Source organism: Lissotriton vulgaris, chromosome 8 (genome assembly GCF_964263255.1).
Source record: "Lissotriton vulgaris chromosome 8, aLisVul1.2, whole genome shotgun sequence".
Lineage (NCBI taxonomy): Eukaryota > Metazoa > Chordata > Amphibia > Caudata > Salamandridae > Lissotriton > Lissotriton vulgaris.
Genome location: NC_141696.1, coordinates 1,288,303,929 through 1,288,329,896, shown reverse-complemented (window position 1 = coordinate 1,288,329,896; position 25,968 = coordinate 1,288,303,929). Strand labels below are relative to the sequence as shown.

Here is a 25,968-nt window from a genome sequence, read left to right as displayed (position 1 = left end):
CCTCACTTTGAAAGCCTGGAACGACCTGGCCCTGCATATCAAGGCCTCCTCCTCAGCTCTTGAATTCTGCAAGAAACTGAGACCTCACTCTTCACCTAGACCGACCCTGGGTCAGCCCATGCAACACCTGCTTAAGGTCCAGGATACCCTCCTGGCTGATATGTGCACTATACAAATAGACATAACACAACATATCGTGAGATATCCAACACATGGAGCGGAGCCTACACTGGCAATCCAAAAGTACTTTAAGAAGAATGATGCAGCCCTCACCTCATTAGCAGTGCGTTTGGACAACTTAAAAGTGACAGTGAGTGTGGCAGGGGTAAATAGCGAGAGCCAACAGAGAGAATAAACTCTTGCAAGCGTGTCTTATTGCAGAGCAGACAAAAAAGTGTAATCATAGGATCCCAAACCATTGAAAGTATTGCCACCAACGAGGGCAGCCCCTGATGCTATGGCCCAACATGGCAGAGCAGGTTGTCCCTTGACTAAAAAAACAAAATTATATGAACCTGGCAATAAGGTAGGTCGGATGTTAACCTTGTGGCTACGGGCACAGACCGAGAGAGCATATATCACTCGACTTAGAAACACCAAGTTCGAGGTGTTAAGGGAAAAGAGGCATTTGCACTTCGCCTTCTATCAGTAGCTTTACACAGGGTACAGAGCAACTGCTATAAAATATGTGAATATCTAGTCTCCCTGCAGATGGTAAAGCTGCCAGCAAAGTGGATTGGCAAACTTGATAAATCGAGCAAACCACAAGAAATTCTGCGAACAATTCCACAAGGCTATGGGCCCAGGTGTTATAATCTCTCAATTCTATAAAACGTTCTGTTCTGGTCGTGTAATCCCAATGGCTACCTTATACAGTTCATTTCTGAAGCACCAAGAAGTTAAAGTTCTTGTGTGGGAGATCACACTTATTCCCAAACTCAGGAAATATGTGGAAAACTGCAAGTCCTACATGCTGATCGCTCTGCTCAACTTAGATGATAAAATCTTCACCAAAGTCCTCACAAGTCCGAATAGGTAAAATATTCGGGCCATTTTATAAACGTGAAATTCACCCTATTATTTATTATTTTTGTTAATCATGGTTGTTCTTCTGTTCAGCAGGCAGAAAAAACCGAAAATCCCAACATAGTTACTTTTAGGAGCACTGTGAGAGAGCGGGCGATTGCATTAAGGCATTCATTCCTGATAGGGCTTTTGGAAGCAACCTTTTCGGCAGGGGATACCTATGTGTAGGGGTCAGGGTCCTCTTGACAGGCAAGCACCATGCACAGGCTCCCCTGCTGTGAAATTAGCTTTCTTACACTGCAGGGGACAAACAGTTTAATTAATTAACTTACGACATTTCCATTAACGTTTGCGGCCCCATACAATGCTGAATGGCACACAGATTCCTTGTTTCATGCGATCCTTACCTCCCAGAATGATACATTGTTATGCTGTAGTGTATTCAGCCTGCATTCTGCTTTATTTTTAACTTGGGCCAAGGGGATACAAAACTAGCAGTAATGGGTGGAATTTCAAACTGCTTACCCTGGATTTAAAGGGAATTTGCACTCCCCATCTCATCTCATATTGTATTCTTCCCAGTTGAACAGTATGAGGTGGGATTTATTAAGGGTAGCCAGGATAATACTCTGAAAATAGTGCATTTTGTAGAGAAGTGACATGAAAAGGGTTGTAAGCTCTCCCAATGAAGATGGACACAGAAGAAGTGTTTGATAGAGTTTGAGGCTGTTCTTCAGAGTTCTTCTTAGAGTGGGTCTGAGTCCGTAGATGGCAAGATTTTATCATCTCCAGAAGCCCATATCACAGAATTAACTGGGGCTCGTCCGGTAGAGCAGTCTTGGAGTGGGTGACCAATGGAGTTGTCCCCTATTCTCTTTGCCTTTAGTAATGGGACTGCTCCACAGGGTGGTCCAGGCTTGAGTGGGGAATAAGGTCATATAATTTGATGCGAAGGAGCCTAAAATTGGCCTTTTACTCAGATTTACGTGTTACAGAATGAGACGCTACAATCCTGATTGTTTCAAAAACAAACTGCTATTTTGAGATTTTGTTTCTGGAAAAACAAAATGTGAAGTGAAGGCGGTTTCTCAGAACGTACAGAGATTTAGGCTTGGTCACAGAAATAATGTCCTCCATCACCCTGACGGACAGAGAAAATACTGGCAATGTATAGATTAGCCCTAAGTGCTTTGGGGTGAACCTAAGTGCTTAGGGATGAAGTTAAAGGGTGAAGGGTTTAAGAGTGAAAGTTGAAGGGGTTAAAGGTGACTCATGGACCTAGGAGTGAAGGGTTTAAGAGTAAAGGATGTAAGCATGAGTGGTGTGTGATTTGAGGGTGAGGTGTGAACTATTAGCGATGCAGGGTTTTTAAGGATGATGAAGGGTGTAAGGTTGAGTGGTAAATGTAACATTAAAAATTATATTGGGGAAATAATAACTTGTAAAAAATAAAGTCACTAGGAAAATGTACAAACAATGCAATGGTGACAAATAGTAAAAACAGGCTTACCTGAGAAAGTGGTAAACCAGCATAAAAGCTACAAGGAGATGGTAGACAGATAGCAGGCGAGGAAGTGATACTTATCAATACATGTTTCAGACAATGCCAACAGCAATCCCAAATACAGAAAATATGGTATGAGGCTACAGCAATACATCTTTGGATTTATTTGGGTGGTTGGTAAGTAAGAGAATATTCAGGGCACCCAAAGAAGAGGGAGGACTGATATTACCAAGCCTGCTTCTTTGCATTATTGTGGAATGGTTTACTCAGGAAACGGAGAAGCGCTGGCTTTCCGGCAGTGAGTGCTGTCAGTCAAATTATTGTGGAACATTCTCTAATTCATGCAGAATCAGCGACCTCGGACTCTCTATCAGACTTACCAAAATGGTATGGGGCCGCTTATCACTTAGAAATGACCTGACAGCATTCCCCTCTCCCTATTCTCCTATCCATTTTAAATGACAGTTCTGCCCGGCAATGCCAGGGAAAGATATTGGAGTGGGAAGAAGGTGCTCAGCCTTCTGTTGAAGGATACATGTTCCTAATGGACAAAGTCAGGAAATTCGACGAATGTAAAAGAGGGTTTAAGGCAATAGAAAATGACTAGGTGCAGTATTTGAAAACAAGCCACTGGGTGCCAAGCCCTCCCAATAGAGATGCAACAATAAGACATTTTAATGACTTTGAGAAATTAATATTCATTTTTGCCAGTATGAAGAAACTGATACCCTGCAAATCTCATTTCCATAGCCACTGCACATTGATTTTTGTAGGCCGATATGTGTTTATTGTGGGTCTGTGGGTAGTAATTTTAATCCTTTTTGTCTCATGGGACTACTCTAGAATTTTGCTGCTATTATCTTAATTTATGCACTCCATTCAATATTTTTTTGATATTAGTTGGCACTCTGCTTTCAGTCTCAAGTACTTTTCCTCATGTGCCACCCTGTCTATTTAAACGTAAATGTGGTACAAACTCATGCAGTAGCATGTCGTATGCACGCCAAAGGCAAGTCTGTACACGCCCTTATGTGTTCTCCACCTGGTTATATTGGCTAAGGTGCTCTATCTCAGCATTTTCTAGGTAAGCCATCATTGAGGTACACAGATGATAAATTATTAGCTTATGCTAACACGTTGTTAATACCCGATGTTTCGACTCTTATAAGTTTAACTAAAGAAGGCTTGTTACACTGCCACAGAATCAAAACCAATCCATTATGCCCAACAAAAAGGGTGCCCAACTTATAATTAGTGCTATATCGTGTAATGCAAGCTGTGCTATAGCTCACAGGCATGAGGTATATAACCTGCTTAAACCACACCACCTTGATATATTGTTTGTATTGGGAACATGACTCTCACTTCATTTGGAAACTTTTTCAAATTAACTACATCCTGCAAACTTTAAACTTAAGCGCATGGACCACGCAGGCAAATCTGGGTTGGAGTAGCTGTTATTAACTGGAATTCCTTAAGTCTGAAGGATGAACAATTCTCGTTTGATCCTAGACTAGATTATTTAGCTTTTTCTTGCAAAATTTGAAACACAAATGTTCATTTTTTATTGGTAAATCGCCTTTGTCATACCCCTACAGCTAATCTTTTTATGTTAGCTGAGGAATAGGAATCTGTTTTTTAAATAAGAATAACCCCACCCTAACTGCCTAATAGTTTGAACCTGCGGTTTGATAAGACTCAAGGTGCAATCAACAGTTGATATAGGAATTAGAAATTGTATACTAAACCTTCTATCGAAAGATCCTACCAACATTAAATTCCATCCTTTTTTTCCACCTTCCATGAATTGGTGGTGGGAGAGACAATTCCACTGATCTGCACTGACCATCTTGCTCTACCTTTATAGGACAAGCCTAGATTCAGCACGAATGCACTGCTCTGCAAGACTTTATGTATCTACAATATGGGCTTTAACCAAACCCATTGACCGCCACTCGCTCTCTGCTGTGCCAATCATAAATGCTGCCCGTGTATTGGTGGACTGCTTTCTAAAGTCACCACCCTGGGTGCTTGGTTGACGCCCTGGTGATTTCACTAAGAGAAAATTGTTGTTGGCCACCCTACCACTCCTCCCGTCTGCATCGTGTCTCGCTAAAGACCCACCTCCCCCGCTCCTGCACATGCAATGGAATTCCAACAACCTGGTTTGAATATGTTAATACTTCACGTTATGTTTATAGCACATTATTGGCACACCACATCATTAAACTCCACTACAAACCACTCCACAACCCAAACTGCCATTCCACATAATTACACTCCGAAACACACAATCCCACTCCACATAATTCCAGTACACACAATATCACATAATCTCTATCTACATAATTCCATAGCACACATGCCACATAATTCCAATACACAAATACACCCCACAATTCCACGTCACACAATTACACAGCTAACTAATCCAATCCAACCCACATAATTCCACAACACACCACATACATGCACTGCAGAACACATGAGTAAAAAACCTAGGCATTTACAATTTCAATAGCTACAACAAGCACAAGACCTATTGCATAAGTAAAAAACATTGCCGTTTACAATGCCAATAGCTGCAACTCCAACAAATGTGAGACCTATTGCATTTCCAATGCTTGTTGTCTTATCCAGCCTGCAGTCTATGAAGTCTGTCAGCATAAGGGTCAATCATTAATAAAATGTTGGAAAAAGGATACTCGGTTAAATACCCACCAGCTTGAGAGGCAGTGCAGGAGGTGTTTTAGTCCAGATCTCAAAAAAGCTTATTTAATTTAAGGTAAAATATAAAGGAAGCATATCAAAGAAGCAAAAAATATATTACTGTAAACGGTTTGATTAATTACCTAGCCCAACTAAAACATTGTACAGAATCGTTGATGAATTATCCACCCATTCTGTAATGCAAAGCAACATTATTCTCTATGGGGAACCGTGAAGAACATACTTCTTTCAAAAGAAAATCCTAAATATGAGGAACACAATTATGGCGGAAGTAATACCAAAACGACCTTTTGATGATGTAGACAGCTGTCATGACCACAAGATAACTAGGATAGATCCTTTCTCATTCATCTTAGAAGAGTCTCTTCTATAAGTTATCAAAAGTCACTGTTCAGGCTCTCATTTCGACCTGTGCCCCACTACTTTGCGTTGCCGCTTAAGCCTTTTATCAATTAATGAGCCTTTGGATAATTGGAAAATAGTGGCTAAATTACTGGTTATAAACATCTATTCAAGGCCAGTCAAAATAGCGTCCACCTCCAAAACCATAGAGGCTCTGTCATGCCTTCTGGAAACCATCCCTGCGGATATGTCTTACCTAATAGGGGGGGGACTTCAATTCACACTTTGAGCCATTACCTGGTCTACTTGATGGACCCTCCCTAGAGGAGGATTCAAGTTGGCAGGTCCCTCAGACTGAAGCACCCCCTCCCAGAGCATGGACATCCCTTGCCGTACAGATAAACACTTTAAATCTCACCTATGGTTTGAGAGCCTGTAACGGCCGCACTAGGTCCGACATCCCGTCCAAATGTACATTTAATAAAGCAGGGAGGCAATCTAGAACAGACTACTTCCTGGTACAGTTGCAGGAATAGAAAAGGGTGGTGGACTTTAAAATAATACCCAGGCACGATAGTGACCACAATGCCTTGGAACTGGAGTTTACCATCCCTTGGGTGACTGTGACAGGCGAGAAGAAATTGGAAGGAGGACACCTTTTAGAGAACAACAGGAGGCGGATAAAATGGAAAAAGCTTGCCTCCAGTGGAGAAAAGCTTGCCTCTCTCTATGCTGGGATCATTCCCATCCTTGAAGAGGCTTTTGACTTGTGTGGTAAATATTTTACCGTATACTATTTTTCCATATAATTTCAGACAGGTTACAAAAGAATAGCTCAATCAAATGAGAGGCAGAGTCCGTGGTGTCTGAGTCGTAAGGGCTTTAATCATAAAATGACTAAATGACTCGAGTCAATGGAGATCTAGTCCATCAATACAAGGGTTCGGGTATGCAATGATGGCAGGAAAAGATGTCAATGATTTATTCACAGTACATGACATATATAGTAAAATGACACAATAGCATTGAATACAGTAGGCGTGACAAGTGAAATGTATATGATAAGAACACATGTGCGTAGCAAAAAGGCGTGAACATGGGTGTGCACAGAGGCGTGAACTAGAAACGTCACAGAAAAGTGTCATAAGTGGGTGGATGCTTAGAGAATTCTTGCAGAGTCAGCTGAAACCTATGGCCTGGATGCGCGCGCAGCTAATATGACGTGTGATTGACGTGCAACGGGAGGAAGCTAAGTCTGACTTTTAACATTAGTAGAAGAGACAGAAGTCTGGCATGTCAGATCGACCTGTCCCTAAACATATCTGATATCTTGTGTTTGGAGGATGTTTAATCTAGAGGAAAAGGTCTCTTGGGCAGAGGCTATTCTATACTGAATGTATGCGTGTCTAGGTGCAAGTGCTCGGAGCCAGGGGCCTACCATGGTAACGGGAGCAATGAATTTCATGAGGGAGGACAGAAAGGCTTGGCCCTTGCTCTGCAGTCGGGGATATGTTTTCGTATTTCACTAGACAGGAATGTGTTTTCGAGGAGCTGAGCTGGCTACGCTGATAACTTGAAGGCAAAATACAGTTTTTGGCAGGCAGACCAGGCCGAGCCGGGTACCGCTCGGTTGGCAGGAAGTAAGGCAGAGGTCAGGGATGCGTCTCCATGCTGCAGCTTTCAGAGGCAGAGGCAGAAGACAGAAATCAGGGCCTAGCTCGGCAGAGCCAGGAAAACGTGAAAGCGCACCACATAAAGACGGTGGCACGGCATACTTAGGAACGGAGTTATCGATCCATTCATGGTGGATCTGATAGAGGACATGTTAACGTTGGACGCAAATGTATTTGCGTCTTCAGATTCGGTTGTGGAGGGAAATTACATGTACTTGAAACTCGTACATGGAGCCGTTGGGGTCTACGTTAGGGGACACAATTGACCATAAAAATTCCAATTACCTCACTTGTGGAATCTAGACTCCCCAACAGATAGAAGTGAGGATTTAGCTCAAGTACATACTCATCTAATTAATTTTCAGCACAGGCCGCCCAAGAGCACAGGGACAAACTAAAAACTCCTGGTATAACAGCACTTGCCGTTCGGCAAAACGAGACCTCCTTTCCACCATAAAAGAAGGAGGCGCCAGGGAGGAGATCCGCCTTAAAAGGAGTGCCTACAAATCACTTATAGCTAACGCTAAAATAGAGTGGGACACACAGCACTGGGAGAATCTATCGGAATCCCTAGCTAAAAGGGACTGCCGTAGATTCTGGAGAATAATCAATCATGGGAGCGGGGATCTTCCCTCTGCAATTGAACCCAACATTGCTGCCAATGTTTGGCAGGATCCCTTCCAACAACTATATGCCCCTGAAAACGATGAGTTAGTAACACCAACATCTATCAGCCTCACCACATATACATCTGCCCCTTTCACCTTAAAAGATATTAAGGTGGCTATAGCGGGGCTAGCTTCCGGAAAAGCCCCGGGCCTAGATGGGGTGCCAGGTGACCTTTTTAGACAGGAACCTGGGATCTGGGCACCCTACTTGATGATTTTATTCAATGCAGTGCTGAGGGGAATGAAATTACCGGATACTTGGCTGGGAGCAGAGGTGGTACCGATATACAAAAAAGGGTCGCCCCTGCTCCCCGCCAACTATCGCCCGATCAGCCTCATTGATGTAACTCAAAAGTTGTTTGGAAGACTAATCCTGGATAGGCTACAATGCTGGATGGAAGAGACTGAAATTTTAAGCCCTCTCCAAGCGAGATTTAGGAAGGGAGTGTCAACAGTGGATCAAATACTCAGATTAAATATCCTATATTGGAAGACAGCACATCTAGAAGGGGGGTCACTGTATGCAGTCTTCGTGGACCTCCGTGCCGCCTTCGACTTGGTCCCTCGGGCCAAGTTGTGGGCGGTACTGGGGGATATGGGTGTCCCTAGAGACATTCTCCAGATTCTCATCAGGCTACACACAGACAACTACGCCCGTGTAAGATATGGAAAGGGCGGTAGGCTGACAGATAGGTTTCCTGTCCAACGCGGGGTAAGGCAGGGCTGTGTGTTGGCGCCGACCCTGTTCTGTTTATTCACGAACGGGGTGATAGAGCACTTGTGCAGAATCCCTAACATTGATGCGCCGCAATTGAACAGCAGCAGGGTGCCAGCGATCATGTTCGCGGATGACACCCTGCTGTTGTCAAAAACACCAATGGGGCTACAGAGGGTTTTGGACGGATTCTTGGAGTTTTGTAATGAAAGGGGATTAGAAATAAACCCCTCGAAGACTAAATTCATGATCTTGAGCCACAAACCTAAAAGTTGCCCAAATCCCCCCTTGGGATCTACACCCCTAGAGAGAGTCCAAGTGATTGAGTATCTGGGCATAACACTCAATCAAAATTTAACTTGGATGCCACACAAAACAAAGGCAACCACAAAATTATTCAGAGGGCTGGTGCTATTACAAGAATTGCTAAAAAATCCTCCCTTCGTCCACTGGCACCTGCAATACACATTTATAAAGCGCAAGCGCGAGGAGGCTTCACCTATGGGGCTGAACTATGGGGACACACATCGCTACAAACTATACAGGTTGCAGAGAACAATTTTATCAGACAATTGGCGGCCCTTCCTCTGAGTACCCCTCTACTCCCTTTGAGAATGAACTTGGCACTGCGCCCAATTACCGAAGAACTGAGCCTCAAACCCTTGACCTACTGGAGGCGGTTGTGGAGCAGCCAGGATCTGGGTCATTACAGAAGCGAATTACAGGAGCTCCTCAGATCAATACAAGTGACTAAAATTCCATGGCTCAAGTACATTAGGGACATGTGTATGACCCTCAGAGTCCCAGAGCTATGGTGTAATCCTGAACTAATGTCTGTAAGGCTCCCGAGGAAAGAACTTTCCAAACTGCCTCTTTTGCAAAAGGGCGACTTTCTTTCTACTCTAGATTTAAAGGACGCCCACTTTTCCAATCCATCCGGGTCACCGCAAATTTCTCAGGTTCGTGGTAGCAGGTCAACACTACCAAGTCAAGGTGCTCCCATTCACCACTGCCCCCAGAGTCTTCACAAAACGTCTGGCGGTAGTAGCTGTGCATCTCAGAAGACAAAGAATACATGTCTTTCCATATCTGAAAGAAACAGGTTAGTATTAGATTCCTTACCTTAGAATATCCCCAGGCGTCAGACTGGATCCGGAAACCGGCGGAGTCTGGGCTCCATATCAACCTTCTGGAGCTGAGGGCGATTCGTCTAGCACTGAAGGCATTCCTTCCCTCTGTCCGGAGGAGCGTAGTGCAGGTGTTCACGGACAATACAACCGCCATGTGGTACTCCGACAAACAGGGCGGACTGGGGTCGTGGACCCTCTGCCAGGAGGCTCTGCGCCTCTGGCAGTGGCTGGAACGTCAGGGCGTGACCCTGGTGGTTCAACACCTGGCAGGTTCTCTGAACGCCAGGGCAGACGAACTCAGCCGGCGGTGCATGATGGATCACGAATAGCGTCAGAACTCGGATGTGGCGCAAGGCCTCTTTCTGCAGTGGGAGAGCCTTGGTTAGATCTATTCGCCACAGAAGAGAACGCTCAATGTCATCTGTTCTGCGCGTTGGAATTTCCAAGGCGGCACTCGCTCGGAGACGCTTTTCGTTGCGAGTGGAGTTGCGGTCTGTTGTACGCCTTTCCGCTTATACAACTTCTGCCCAGAGTGCTGAAGAAGATCAAGCGCAACCGGGCCCAAGTTATCCTTGTGGCTCCGTACTGGGCACGGAGGTACTGGTATCCCGAGCTACTCAGTACCTGTCCAGTCTCCACCTCCATGCTTGGAGATTGAGCGGCGACATTTGAGGCCATTTGACTTGCCTCCTGAAGTCTGTACTGTGATTCTGGCAGCCAGGCGTCCCTCCACAAAGTCGGTATACGCCTGCAGGTGGAACAGATTTGTGGCATGGTGCACAGCAAAGGCTGTGGATCCTCTCTCTGCCCCTCTTTCTGAGGTTCTTCTCTTCCTTCTTTCTCTTGCCCAACAGGGCTCTGCTCTGGGCACTCTCAAGGGCTACCTTTCTGCCCTTTCAGCCTTTTTAAGGCTACCTAATCAGCTATCTTTGTTCAAGTCCCCAATTGTAAATAGGTTTTTGAAGGGCATCACACACATGTTTCCCCCTGTTCCATTTGTGATGCCTCAGTGGGACTTGAACCTTGTTCTTACCTATCTGATGTGCGCTCATTTTGAGCCACTTCATAACTGTCCTCTTCGTCTTCTTACTCTGAAGACCGCTTTCCTGGTTGCCATAATCTCTGCCAGGAGGATGAGTGAGCTCCAGGCTCTTTCTTCCAAACCTCCTTTCCTTTCTGACCATCCGGACAAGGTTGTGTTGCGGACAAGACCCTCTTTCCTGCCCAAGGTTGTCACAGCATTCCACATCGGGCAGTCCATCACCTTGCCCACCTTCTTTCGACATCCCCCAAAGGAAGAAGAGCGGCTCCACCGTCTGGATCCAAAACGTGCGCTTTCGTTTTATCTGGATCGCACTCGCCAGTTCCGGTTGGATGACCAACTCTTTGTTGGTTACGTGGGCGCAAAGAAGGGACGGGCGGTACACAAGCGGACCATCTCCCGGTGGGTCGTGTTGTGTATCAAGGCATGCTACTCCTTGGCTAAGAAGGAACCTCTTGTTGGGCTGAGGGCCCATTCCACTCGGGCCAGGGCGGCTACTATTGCCCTGGGTCGGGGAGTCCCCTTGCAGGACATTTGTCAGGCAGCTACGTGGGCCTCGCTGCATACGTTTGCAAGACACTACTGCCTGGACAGTCAGGTCCGGAGGGATGGCCGTTCCGTCCTCCAGGACTTTCTGGTGTGATTATTGGTTCGCAGACCGACCACCGGAGTTGGTATTGCTGGGGTATCTATTCTAAGATAAGGAATCTAATTCTAACCTGTTTCTTTCAGATGAACAAGTTACTTACCTTCGGTAACGATATATCTAGAAGAAACAGTAGTTAGTATTAGATTCCATACCGCCCCACCCACCCTCCCCGTTCTGCGAACCGATATCTAGGGTTAAGGTCATCCCCTTTCAGGGCCCTAGTTTCATGGCACCAGTGTTGGTTTTTATCATGGCTCTGCGTTTCTGGCGAGGAAAAGCTGTGTATAAGAACTGACGTCAGCGCGCGAGGGCGGCGAAGTACTTCGGCGACGTCATCCCGGCGCAAACGTCGCCGACTACGGACGCGGAGCCGCAGACGACGCCTGCCGACGCGCAAGGGTACTGCTACGCAAAAGTTTCCGGATCCAGTCTGACGCCTGGGGATATTCTAAAGTAAGGAATCTAATACTAGCTACTGTTTCTTCCAGATATATCGTTACCGAAGGTAAGTAACTTGTTCATCTGGACGACTGGCTCATCAAAGCAATGTCGCAAGCACACTTCACCAGCTAGGATTTCAGTCAATTTGTTAAAATCAGATCTTCAGCCAAACAAAATTCAGGATTACCTAAGTGCCACTCTAGATACTCAAAGGGCTCTAGCGTGTCCCAATGCAGGCAGAGTTTGAAACATTCAGGCGCTCATTCTCAAATTTCAAGCCACTCAGATACTCAAGTGTTTATGCAACTGCTGGGAATGATGGCATCTTGCATCATGATCGATTCCTATGCCAGGTTACACATGCGTCCACTTCAAGAGTGTTTAGCTAGTCACTGGAACCAGTCACACAGTCTATTAACTGATCTAGTGTTGGTAAGCTGCCGTACTCATTGCTCTCTGCAGTGGTGGAACACACAAAACCTATAAAAACGGCGGCTGTTCATAGACCCGATTCCACAGACAGTGTTAACAGCGGACGCATCCCTTACTGGCTGGGGTGCTCATCTTCAACAACACACAGTGCAAGGGCGGTGGAACCTACAGCAAAGGTTGCTTTACATCAGTCATTTAGAGCTCATGGCAATCTTTCTAGCGCTCAAAGCCTTTCAAGATCACCTGTCCGGCAAAGCTGTACTAGCCGAACCGACAACATGACAGCTATGTATTACATACAGAAGCAAGGGGGACACCTTCTCTTCAACTGCCCCACTTAGCCCAAGACAGCTGGAGGTGGGCGTTTCACCACAACATTTATCTTCTAGCAGAACATCTCCCAGGAGTCAATAATCAGATTGCACATCTCAGCAGGCAAAAGCTATCAGATACATAAGTGGGAACTTCACCTTCAAGTTCTCCACCTATACTTCCAAGCCTGGGGAGTCCCTCACATAGACCTGTTAGCAACACCCAAAAATTCAAAATGCCAAAGGTTCGCCTCCTGGTATCCACACCTGGTATTTGCCTACGCTTTTCCACCTCTTCCAATCATTCTATCAGTGGTTCGGAAACTCAGGCAAACATCCCTCACGCTAATACTAGTAGCTCCATCATGGGCACATCAACCCTGGTTCACAACCCTGTTGGAACTCTCTCTGGTACCACACCAAAAAATCCATTTAACTCCCAGTCTCCTCACACAGAGCCATGGAGAAATCAAACACCCAGATCCCAAACAGCTGAACCTCGCGATCTGGCTCCTGAAGTCATAGAGTTTGGTTATTTCAACCTTCCACCAGACTGTATGAACATTATTAGAGAGGTTAGAAAGCCTACCACAAGGGCCTGCTACACAGCCAAATGGAAACATTTTGTTATCTATTGCAATAACAATCTCATCAACCCTCTTGATGCTTCCATACAGAACATACTGTGCTACCTATTATATTTACCGCAGTGAGCATTGGCCTATACATCCATCAGACTGCATCTCGCTGCCATAGCAGCTTACCTTCAAAATAGGCAACATTTATCGCTATTTCACGTGCCCATCATCAAAGCATTTATGGAAGGGCTAAAAAAAGTAATACCACCAAAACTTCTACCTGCGCAGTATGGAATCTTAACATAGTCCTCATAAGGCTAATGGGTCAGCCATTTGAACTCATGCACATATGTGAACTACAGTTCCCTACTTGGAAAACAGCTTTCCTCATTACAATCACTTCATTGAGGAGTGTGGGTGAACTACAGGCACTAACCATAGAAGAACCCTTTTTCAATTTACATAAAGATAAAGTAGTTCTACGTACAAACCCCAAATTCCTACCTAAGGTTGTATCTGCATTTCACATCAATCAGTTGGTTGAATTACCTCTGTTCTTTACTCAACCTAATTCAATTCTATTTCAGAACGAGCTCTACATACCTTAGATGTCAGAAAAGCTCTTTTGTATTACACTGAAAGAACAAAATCATTTTGTAAAACCAAACAACTCTTTGTCGCTTTTGCACCTCCTCACAAAGGCAATCCTATCTCCAAATCAGCAATTGCTAGGTGGATTGTTGAGTGTATTCAGATTTGCTATCAAAACGCCAAAAGGACTCTCACAGTATCCCCTAGAGCACATTCCACTCACAAGCTAGGGGCTACTATTGCTTTCCTAGGGAATATCCGTATTACTGATAACTGCAAAGCTGCCACATGGTCTACACCACACACATTTACCAAAAACTATTGTGTAGAGGTTTTAGCAAGACAATAAGTTAATGTGGATTGAGCAGTACTTAAAACATTATTTCAGACAACTCCAAAGGTTTCAGGATAGCCACCACTTCGGGGAAACTGCTTTATAGTCTATGCAAAGCATGTGATCAACAGCTCACATGCTTCGAACAGAAAATGCTACTTCCCCAGTGTGCATCTGTTATTGGCATTTAGAGCTGTAGAATCTCATGCGCCCACCCACCTCCCCAGGTACCTTTAACATCTGTAGTTCTCTATTTTTGCTATACATACTTAAGCATGGACATCTCTATTCTTTACTACTACTCCATTCTCTCACCCTCTGCGGAAAAACATCTGAAGATGGAGTCGATGACCATGCGCACTATCACTTAAGGGAGGAGTCCCTCACCTCGTGACTAGGGAAAACGTCTTCCAGAAAAACAAAGTGCAAACATCCGGACACAACACTAGATGGCGATACTATGCAAAGAATGAGATTCTACAGCTTTACATGCGAAGAACAGATGCATACTGGGTAAGTAGCGTTTTCCTTTTGGTCAAATTCAGTAATATGTGGAAGAAATGGTGTACTTGATTCTTTCCAGATGGACTTTACCCTGGCAGATGCGTTGAGCTGTTATTAGTCTCAGTACTTGATGTCCTACGCAAACTTGCAGACAGGGGTGCTGGGTGGTCTGAGGCCCTTTCAATTTCATTTGTGGCCTTTGACACCATTGACCCTGTCATCTGATTCCACTAGGCTCAGGAATGCTGGCCTCACTAAAATTGTGCTTAGCTGGTTGACTTCCTGTATACCAGAGTGGTACCAGGTAGTCACATTTCCTCCGTTTCAGTCTAAACCAAGAACTTTCAATCGTGATGTCCTGCATTAGTCAATCTTGTGTTTTTTCAAATGAATTCTGTTCGCTATAACCTTCCTTTCAATGAAAAAATATTTCAAGTCTTTGTGATAAATGCCCTGTTCCAATCTAGATTGGATTATGGTAATGCCATTTTCCAGTCCACGCCAGAACATTTTTGTTACTTTTGGGGGCTGTTTCTTCTTTATTGCTGCTGCGAAAACGTTGAACTCTCTCCACTTAGATCTGCGAATGGATTCTTCCATGAGGAAATGATCAAAAATCCATTTTTACAACCGTTTGCAGACAGGGTTCCTAATTATTGTTTGGTTATTATGTGCCATAAACTATGGTGTACGGGTGCTCTATAAATTACCCTAACATAACTTTGGTCATTTTACACTGGATACAACAGGTTCTGCCAAATTGAGTATTGTGTTTTCATTGCTTATGGCAGACTTTGGCTATAGAGAAGATCTCCTTTGATCTGAAACAGCAAATCGTGGGATCTACAGGTACAGCATTTAATAGACATCTACCTGGAGCACAATCACCCACCCGTTCCTAGGGCATTATAGCTGTGTATTTAGTTTTGCTCCCAAGAAGCAGCACTGGAGTCAGGTGGAAAGTTGGATGAATAGGATCCTCACTACTAAGCAGTATTCACAGTTGTTACTTTCTTGATGACCCACATCATTTCTAGAAGCATGTTTCTGACAATATTGTAGTTGTCTGATATATTGAACATCTCTGGACCGTGTGAAAACTATCCATAACATTTAAAAATACAAACACAAGTATATTCACCTCATTGAAGGGAATTTGGAACGTTTATAATATGATGACTATGTTTCTAAATAAATTCAGCTGTAGTGCCTTGCAAGCACGTTTATACTTATAACTCCTATTTGTAATGTTATCAGGAGGTCCCTATCTGAATATGGGGAAGGTTTCAAACTTGTGAACCTAAGAAAGAGAAAACTGTAGGTACAGAGAAGTAACATTTTTTTCTGTTGACTAAAAAGCCAGAACTGACTGAAGGTGTCCAATATGGCATTTGCCATGTGGCATCTTCACACATGGGCATATAAAGAGTAAAAACATTCATACTTTTACCATATTGTTTTAGTCCGCTTTCTCTTCTAGTGTTCAGAACAAGAAAATAATTTAACTTACTGTCATACAATTGCATTAGTTATTACAGATTGTTACAAATTGTGACAAGGAAGATGTAAGTAAGCATCAATTAAATAGTAATGATATGTTATCACTTGTTTTCTCCGACACCTGATGACTTCTTATGTATATGAAGTGTGATGTTTGAATTAAATTGTGAAAAGAGGCTGTATCATAAAAAATAACCTGCACATTGTTTTAAATTACTTCATCCTGCTTGCCTGTCAACCAATTAGCTGTGTTACTTTGTACTTGCAAAACAGTGAGTCTCCTACAAAACACTGTTAGTAATGTGACAACTATAGGCTGCTGAATCACTGACAAGCCTCTTAGTCAATTAATCACTGTTCAGGGAAGGGCAGTAATGTGCATGTACGTTGATGATAGTAGTTGCCTGCTTTCAAAATTCTGATTGAACCTGTCTGTGCACATCCATATCCATGTACATGTGATATATGCAATGGCCAATTCACTCATCCGTGGTCTAAAACAAGGTGAATAATATGCATCTGTGGGGGCCCAAGTATTACCCATGGATAGCAGTGGTAAGGCTTTGAATATAAAGGGAGGTCACAATCATCATATATGTAAGCCCAATAAATGTATTACACGTTTTGAACTAAATTCTCTTTATTTTTTGTTAAAAGCGTTTTGATAATTCCAGATAAAAGTAATGTTGTATTGGTTTGTGCAGTCATCATCATGCTAAGTAATCCATTGTGATCTTCATTGTTTCATCCTTGTGTCTGTTCTAGGGGTCTGCTGCTACCAAAGGTAGTGGTAGAAGATCATGGTGGGGAAAGAACAGACATTGGAAACCTGGGAAGCGGGATTTACTTCAGTGATTCAATAAGGTTTGTCTCTTGTGTTAATGCTGGTTTATTTGTGTTATAGTTGTTACCTCTGATCTCTTTCAAGTCCATTAATGCAAAAACAGAAGCACACTTTTCTGTTCTACTTTCTTCACCATTGTGTTTTACCAGAAGCAAATAATTATTTACCCAGCATGATCAAATTGGTGATGGCATGTCAGCTTGCTAGGGAATGCAAACTTTTACTTGCTTACGTTTATTGGTTGTCTAGTAATAGAATCACATGAACAAGTCCAGGTGTTGTCATCAAGACAGGGCAATTTGTTAGTTTGGCGAATCACACTTAGAGTTTGGTTAAGCTGATAAAAATCAAAATTGACTAAATGCACTGAACCTAGTATCAGATCCCAGGTAGGATTGAATGATAAATATTCCAGTAAATCTTACAATTGCAAAAATTGTATTTATCTAAAAATATATGTATATTTTTAATTTCAAAATAAGTTAACTACATTGTATTTGAAAGAGACCTACAGTTGTAAAGATGTACAGCACTCATAATTGCTTTCAGAGTACAGGAAGACATAATAGTATTTCATACACAATGATCTACTACAATTTTTTATTCGTATTTTGCAATCGGAGAAGGCACGAATGAATGAAATGCATATATATTGCCAGAATTATTATTTTGATGTGATTCAGTCTAGGGAAAAAATATGGGTCCTTGCCGATCAGGCATAAACCTAGTGGTTATGGAAATGAAGAAGGGAAGGGGAAAAGGACAGAGATAAAATGGAAGGACTGGACCTAGCTCTTGTCTGAATGTAAGACATCTACCTTATTCAAACTTTGTACAACAGGATTGGCACAGCATAGTAGTTCTGTTTCAACATTGTGCATGTGATAGTGCCAGAAGTGTAATTATGGCTTTGTGGTGGTTTGGATAAATCCTCAATCTTGTCCAGCTTGTTCCATATTCTAGGTTTTGGACACTTTCGATTTAAACTAGGTTCAAGATCACCACACGTAAGTATAGATGTGTTTCAAGTTGTTCCATTCTGAGAGAATGTTTTTATGCCCATGGTGATTGAGATCTAAGAGAGGAATGTCTTTCTTGCAGAGAGGCATGTAGGTAAGAAGGGAAGGTTTCAATAGTGATGGAGGGTAGATTGATCAGTGGTCCAATCTAAGTTTATCATTTTGAGTATGTGTTGACCTAATTGCCTCCAAAATGATTTAATATAGCGGCATTCCAGCAGGTCTTGAGGGGGTCAGTATGCATTGGGCAGGTGCAGGAGCTATTTTGTTGACTGCCAGGATTAACTAGATTCTGCCCCAGGGAATGACATCTCTACTTGATGTAAACAGAATTGTAGATAGGTAGTGGCTTTTGAGTAATCTAGGGCAAGTAGTTTGCAGATTGTGGAAGCATAATAGCTTCTTTTGGTTGTTTCTCTATTTAGTGATGGAGAACAATAAGTGATCTTCTTTGTGCCCAGGTGTTTATTGTTATACCTTTTGTTGTCAGTTCTCACAAAACAATGCTTTCCCTGAGTTCTGATATGTTAGTTATGTCATAGACAGTCCAACGTGGAGTGTTTCATTTTCTTTTGGAGTTTGTGGTCCTAGACTTTGTAAGGCAGGAATGGTATTCATGATGATCAATGAGGAGTTTTCCATTTTGACCAACTTCACAGGGATGATTAAGATAAGATTTAGCGGGTATACCAGATTTCATATACTTGTTAGCCAAAGGAAATCTGTGAACGAGTGAAGACCCTGTCTGTCTCAGTAAGCTGTTTGGTATCTTGTAAAGCCCACAGGGTTACAAACATCCAGTTTTCTTGGTAATCTCAACTTGTGCAGAGCTTTTCCTCACAGAAACCTGGATGAACGCCTCCTCAGCACCCGACATCGCCAGAGTCATCCCGGACGGCTCCAAGATCACCCGAAAGGACCGCGTCAACCAAACTGGAGGAGGAATCGCCATCGTCTACAGGAACACCATCAACGTCACGACCAACTCCGAAGATGCCCTCACCACCGCCGAAAACCTACACTTCCAGATCCACACCGACCCCAAGACCACCCTCAAAGGAACCCTCATCTACAGACCCCTGGGCCCACTCACACAATTCACTGAAGCCTTCGCCGACTTCATCAGCCCACACGCCCTCGCCTCATCAGACTACATCCTCCTATGGGACCTGAACTTCCAACTGGAGAACAACAATGACAACAACACCACCACCCTGCCTGACAAACTCGCCAACCTCTGACTCAAGCAATTGGTGAACACCCTCACCCACTACGCCGGCCACACGCTCGACCCTGTCTCCTCTGCCAGCAGCCACGTTGCCTTCAGCCACTCCACCTGACTACACTGGACCGATGACAGCTGCATCCACTTCACCTTCAAGAAGACCACATCCCACCACCGCCCGCAACAGATCCCCCGTAGATGCTGGAACAAAATCACTGCAGGGGGATGCCAGTGGTCTGGACGACTCTCCTAACCCTGGCTTTGTCTCTCCTCCTTCCGTGGCATCGGAGGAGGGAGCTGCTTATTCAGTGGTGTTGATGAGGGCTGCCAAGGCCTTACACCTTGAGCTCCCCGTCGCGGCCGTGAGGCCTAACATCCTCACTGAGGTCTTCAAACCGCAGTCATGCCCACAGGAGCCACTGCTGCCGTTTAACGAAGCCTTGTCAGACGTTCTGTTGGGCACGTGGTCCAGGCCCTCTTCAGGTTCGCCTGTTGATCGGAACGTGGCCAGACGCCACCGTCCGTTGTCGGACGACCCCAAGTTCCTGTCCACCCATCCCACCCCTGAGAGCCTGGTGATCCAGGCCTCGACTTCCCAGACCGCATTCCCGTCGGCCCCGCCCGACCGGGAATCTAAGAGGTATGACCAGTATGGCAAGAAGGTCTTCTCGTCCCTGAGTTTGGGTCTGCGGTCTTGCAACACCGCTTGCCTCTTGGGCCGCTACACCCACTCTGTGTGGGATACGGTCGCGGAACTGCTGGCAGAATGCCCCATGAAGGTGCGGGCGAAGCTCGGCAAGGCTGTGGCTGAGGGCCGAGATGCAGCAAAATATTCCATACGGTGTGGTCTTGATACGACCGACTCGCTGGGCAGAGCGATGTCCACGACGGTGGCGATTCGTCGCCACGCCTGGCTGAGATCCGCCAACTTTTCGGCAGATGCCCAGAATGCCTTGATGGACATGCCGTTTGATGGCTGTCGCCTGTTTGGTGACAAGGCGGACCACGCGCTGGAACGCTTCAAGGACTCCAGGGTCACGGCCAAGTCCTTGGGTCTCTCGACCCAGCGCCAGCAAACGGGTTCGTTTCGCTCCTTTCGTGGCCAAGGAAGGGGCGTCCCCACACGTGCTGCCAGCCACGCCCCGCAACAATCCTTTCAACGTGGTGGCGGCCGTGGAAACCGCCGTGGAGGCGGTCGGGGTCAACGGCGGGATCAGGCCACACCTCCCCCCGCAGCATCTGCCTCCAAATCCTCCTAGTCCGTGCTTTCAGGCCCATGTGACGCCAGTGGGTGGCAGGGTTCGCCATCACCACGCCCGCTGGCGCACAATCACATCGGACAGGTGGGTGCTGCAACTCGTCCGAAGGGGCTACTCCCTCCCCTTCGAGACCACTCCTCCAGCCATGCCACCGCAGAACCACCGTGTGTCGGGGGACCACTTGACACTTCTGCAGGAGGAAGTTACGGCCCTCTTGGCCAAGGGGGCCATCGAGCGCATTCCTGGGCCAGAAGTAGGGCGTGGTTGCTATTCCCACTACTTTCTGGTGCCCAAGAAGGACAAAGGGGGCCTACGTCCTATCTTGGATCTACGGAACGTCAACGGCTTCCTCCGGAAGGAGAAGTTCAAGATGTTGACATTAGCTCAGGTCTTGGCTGCTCTAGACCCGCAAGACTGGATGGTAGCGTTGGCCCACCGGCGTTACCTGCGGTTCACGGTAGGCCAGGAGCACTTTCAGTTTATCGTGCTCCCCTTCGGCCTTACCAGTGCCCCACGGGTGTTCACAAAGGTGTTGGCGGTGGTCGCAGCCCATCTGCGCAGGTTAGTGGTTTCAGTCTTCCCCTACCTAGACGACTGGTTGTTGAAGGCGGGCTCGCCCCAGACAGTCGTCCACCACCTTCAGATGACGGCAGACCTCTTGCACGACCTGGGGTTCTCCATCAATGTGCCGAAATCACACCTGTGTCCCTCTCAAAAGCTCCTTTTCATCGGAGCGGTTCTGGACTCGGCGCAGTTTCGGGTTTATCCTCCGGAACAGCGGGTCCGGGATATACAGGCTTTGATTCCCATCTTTCAGCCGCTATCCCGGGTTTCGGTCAGGTTGACGCTGCGGCTGCTGGGGCTGATGGCTTCCTGCATCCTTCTGGTGCATCACGCCCGGTGGCGGATGCGGGCTCTGCAGTGGGACCTGAAGTTTCAGTGGGCCCAGCATCAGGGCAACTTGTCCGACCACGTCTTGATCTCGGAGGGCACTGCGAGACAACTGCAGTGGTGGCTTACGGACCGCGATTGGGTCAGAGGCAGATCCCTCTCCCTTCCCCAACCGGAGCACGTTGTTGTGACGGACGCGTCCCTCCAGGGCTGGGGAGGCCACTTGGGAGAGGCGGAGATCAGAGGCATCTGGTCTCCGGCGGAGTCCCGGCTCCATATCAACCTGTTGGAGCTACGGGCGATTCGTCTAGCACGGAAGGCATTCCTCCCCTTTGTCAACGGGAGTGTAGTGCAGGTGTTCACGGACAACACCACCGCCATGTGGTACTGCAACAAACAGGGCGGGGTGGGGTCGTGGACCCTTTGCCAGGAGGCTCTGCGCCTCTGGCAGTGGCTGGAACGTCAGGGCGTGACTTTGACGGTTCAACACCTGGCAGGTTCTCTGAACGCCAGGGCGGACGAACTCAGCCGTCGGTGCTCGATGGATCACGAATGGCGTCTGAACTCGGACGTGGCGCAAGGCCTCTTTCTGCAATGGGGAGAGCCTTGGTTAGATCTATTCGCCACAGAAGAGAGCGCGCAATGTCATCAGTTCTGCGCGTTGGAGTTTCCAAGACGGCACTCGCACGGCGACGCCTTTCGGCGCGAGTGGAGTTGCGGTCTGTTATACGCCTTTCCGCCTATACCACTTCTGCCCAGAGTGCTGAAGAAGATCAGGCGCGACCGGGCCCAAGTCATCCTTGTGGCTCCGGACTGGGCTCGAAGGTACTGGTATCCCGAGCTACTCAGCATGTCAGTCGGTCCCCCGATCCGCCTGCCCCTTCAGGAGGACCTTCTGTCGCAGCAGCAGGGGACGGTCCTCCACCCGAACCTGTCCAGTCTCCACCTCCATGCTTGGAGATTGAGCGGCGGCAGTTGAGGCCATTTGACTTGCCTCCTGAAGTCTGTGATGTAATTCTGGCAGCCAGGCGTCCCTCCACAAAGTCGGTATACGCCTGTCGGTGGAACAGATTTGTGGCATGGTGCACAGCAAAGGCTGTGGATCCTCTTTCTGCCCCTCTTTCCGAGGTTCTTCTTTTATTCTCTCTCTTGCCCAGCAGGGCTCTGCTCTGGGCACTATCAAGGGCTATCTTTCGGCCCTTTCAGCCTTTCTAAGGCTTCCTGATCAGCCTTCTTTGTTCAAGTCCCCAATTGTAACGAGATTCCTGAAGGGCATCACACACATGTATCCACCTGTTCCGTTTGTGATGCCTCAGTGGGACTTGAACCTGGTTCTTACCTTTTTGATGTGTGCTCCCTTTGAGCCCCTTCATTCTTGTCCTCTCCGTCTCCTGACTTTAAAGACGGCTTTCCTGGTTGCCATCACCTCTGCCAGGAGAGTGAGTGAGCTCCAGGCTCTTTCTGTCCAACCTCCTTTCCTGTCCATTCATCGTGACAAGGTGGTTCTACGGACTAGACCTTCTTTCCTGCCCAAAGTAGTTTCTGCTTTTCACATCGGGCAGTCCATCACCCTCCCCTCCTTCTTCCCGCCTCCGCATCCTTCAAAGGATGAAGAGCGGCTCCATCGTCTGGACCCTAAACGTGCGCTTTCATTTTATATGGCTCGCACACGCCAGTTCCGGGTGGATGACCAACTGTTTGTTGGCTACGTGGGTGCGAAGAAGGGACGGGCGGTACATAAACGGACCATCTCTCGGTGGGTCGTTCTGTGCATCAAAGCGTGCTACTCTTTGGCTCGGAAGGAGCCTCCTGTTGGGCTGAGGGCCCATTCCACTCGGGCCACGGCGGCTACTACTGCCCTGGGCCGGGGAGTCCCCTTGCAGGACATTTGCCAGGCGGCTACGTGGGCCTCGCTGCACACCTTTGCGAGGCACTACTGCCTGGACAGTCAAGTCCGGAGGGATGGCTTCTTTGGCCGTTCTGTCCTCCAGGACTTTCTGGTGTAGGAATGTATTGGTTCGCAGACCCACCACCGGGGTTGGTATTGCTGGGGTATCTATTCTAAGGTAAGGAATCTAATACTAACGTGTTTCTTTCAGATGAACAAGTTACTTACCTTCGGTAACGATATATCTGTAAGAAACATTAGTTAGTATTAGATTCCTTACCGAACCCACCCATCCTCCCCGTTCTGCGAACTGATACCTAGGGTTAAGGACATCCCTTTCAGGGCCCTAGTTTCAAAATGGCACCAGTGTTGGTTCTCACACGGCTCTGGGTGTTCTGGCGCGGAAAAGCTGTGTACAAAGAACTGACGTCAGCGTGCGGAGGCGGCGTCTATATACTCCAGCGACGTCATCACGGCGCACAACGCCGACGACGGACGCAGAGCTGCAGGGGACGCCTGAAGACGACGCCTACCGACGCGCAGGGGTACTGCTACGCAAAAGTTTCCGGATCCAGACTGACGCCTGGGGATATTCTAAGGTAAGGAATCTAATACTAACTAATGTTTCTTACAGATATATCGTTACCGAAGGTAAGTAACTTGTTCATATAGTTGAGGACACCTGTGACTGGGAGCCTGCTGGCAAGCTGCCGTTATTAAAGTGACCATTTTCTAAAATGGGGCAACCCAATAGGTCCAGGACCTGGGTAAATTGCGATATAAAAGACAATGGTCCTTACCATCAATAAAACATAGCATGAGTCAATACACAATTTCTAAGTCAAAATTATTTAGAGCATATCATAATTCTGCAGCTCTGTGAGATAAATCTTACATATGGTACAACAAACAAGCAAAACAGCAACAGACTTATTTGTTACCAGGCAATTTTAATTCATTGCTAATTCAATGGATATTTTGAATTCATAAAAACAGTTTCCAAGTGTTACATTCAATACATTAATACAACAACTTGGCCAACGGTGATTATGCCCCAAGAGAGGACGTGCAAAAACAGGCGTGATAAGGAATGATATAAGTGTTTTTAGAAAAGTAAAAGATAGAATCAAAAAAATGTGTGACAACAAATACAGTAACAGTTTTTACATTGCAAAACAGACGGTTTTAAAAAGTACCATCTCAGTAAACACCCAGCCTTAATACTTTTCTTTGTCATTTGATCAATGCAAAAATGGACATAGATTCCAAAATAAGCACGTCAGAATTATAGGGGGAAGAGAGAGGGGTCAAGGTCCGGGTGGGATCATGAATGGGGTGTTGACGTTTCGACTCGTCTAGTGGCCTGACGGGTAGATTACACCTTGGCCGTGCGAGTCTTCATCAGGACAATATAGGGAAGGACAATATCACCAAGGCTTGGTAATACCCGCAACAGTCTAAGGCAGGAGGTCTATCGACCGAATGTGGACACTCTCACATCGGGAGGGGGTTATTATTTCGCCTTGCACTCTTCAGTAGTGCTTGTTGAATTTCAATAATTATCATATATACTGGTGTCCAACCAATAGTGGGTTAACGTGCAAAATCTGGCATAAATATCAAAAGTGTCTCTCCTAATTGGACATGATTCCTCACAATCAATGTGGAATTATAACCCTCACGACATGTCTTGTTCAAGGAGGGACTCAACCTTCCGTTCGCCAGTGCTCCACTCGAACAGCTCTTAGCATGCGTAGAAGCAATCCTTTAATCAATGGGAATTTTTAATATGTTTCCATGTATACAAACATCAAAAACGGGCTGGAACCTGTCTCACAAGCGGCGCTACCTTCATTGGACTCCCAGTGTGTGTGAGTGAAAGTGAAGTTTTGGATCCATTTCGTGTTGTCGTTTCCAAATTGGGTTTCCTGCATTGTTGGATTTGTAACGGCCGCTCCAGGTCGTGGAAAGTGACCCTCTTCGTAGGCAGGTCCAGGCTGATACCTACTTGTTTCAACTTTGGAACGAAAGATCTGGGACCTTGCAGGGGGGCCCCTGTGACACTTCACCAGCAGCTACAAACCGGGGAAGGCACCTTTCATTTCCACTTGGACTTTATTTTATTTATTTTATTTTATTTTTTAAATTTGTATGGCGCACAGCTACCCAAAAAGGGTTTCCCGGCGCCGATGACAGGTCAGACACAGGTAGGAGACAATTGGTAAATGAATAGGAATTATTTACAGAAGAGCAAGGTCTTCAGATTCTTACTAAATCTGGCATAGTTGTCTTCCTTGCGGATGTGAAGCGGGAGCTTGTTCCAAAGAGCGGGCCCTAGTACCGAGAATGATCTCCCTCCCATTCTCGCTAGTTTGAATCTCGGGGTTGTAAAAAGTGCCGAAGTCTGAGAGCGCAATTCTCTGGCAGGAAGGTAAGGGGTTGCAAGAGATAGCAGATACTTTGGTGCGGTGCCAGATTTAATCTTGAACATGTAGCTCAGGGCTTTGAACCTAATGCGGTTTTCCACCCTGAGCCAGTGAAGGTCAATTAGATGTTTGGACACACTAGATTTTTTATGGATATTGCAAAGCAGTCTTGCGGCCACATTCTGGGCAAGTTGCAGTCGTTTGGTGACGGCTTGATTTGAACCCAGGTAAAGGATGTTGCCGTAG

The 25,968-nt window shown here is 46.1% G+C and overlaps 1 protein-coding gene across 3 annotated transcripts in view; it reads left to right on the top strand.

The window, feature by feature from the left end:
- PARP4 (poly(ADP-ribose) polymerase family member 4) overlaps positions 1 to 25,968 on the top strand; it is a 1,988,214-nt gene that overhangs the window by 343,872 nt on the left and 1,618,374 nt on the right. For all 3 annotated transcript variants that reach the window (XM_086935217.1, XM_086935220.1, XM_086935219.1), the window contains exon 13: positions 16,936 to 17,034. In XM_086935217.1, coding sequence (XP_086791343.1) covers positions 16,936 to 17,034 — 99 coding nt within the window. The remainder of the gene's footprint in view (positions 1 to 16,935; positions 17,035 to 25,968) is intronic.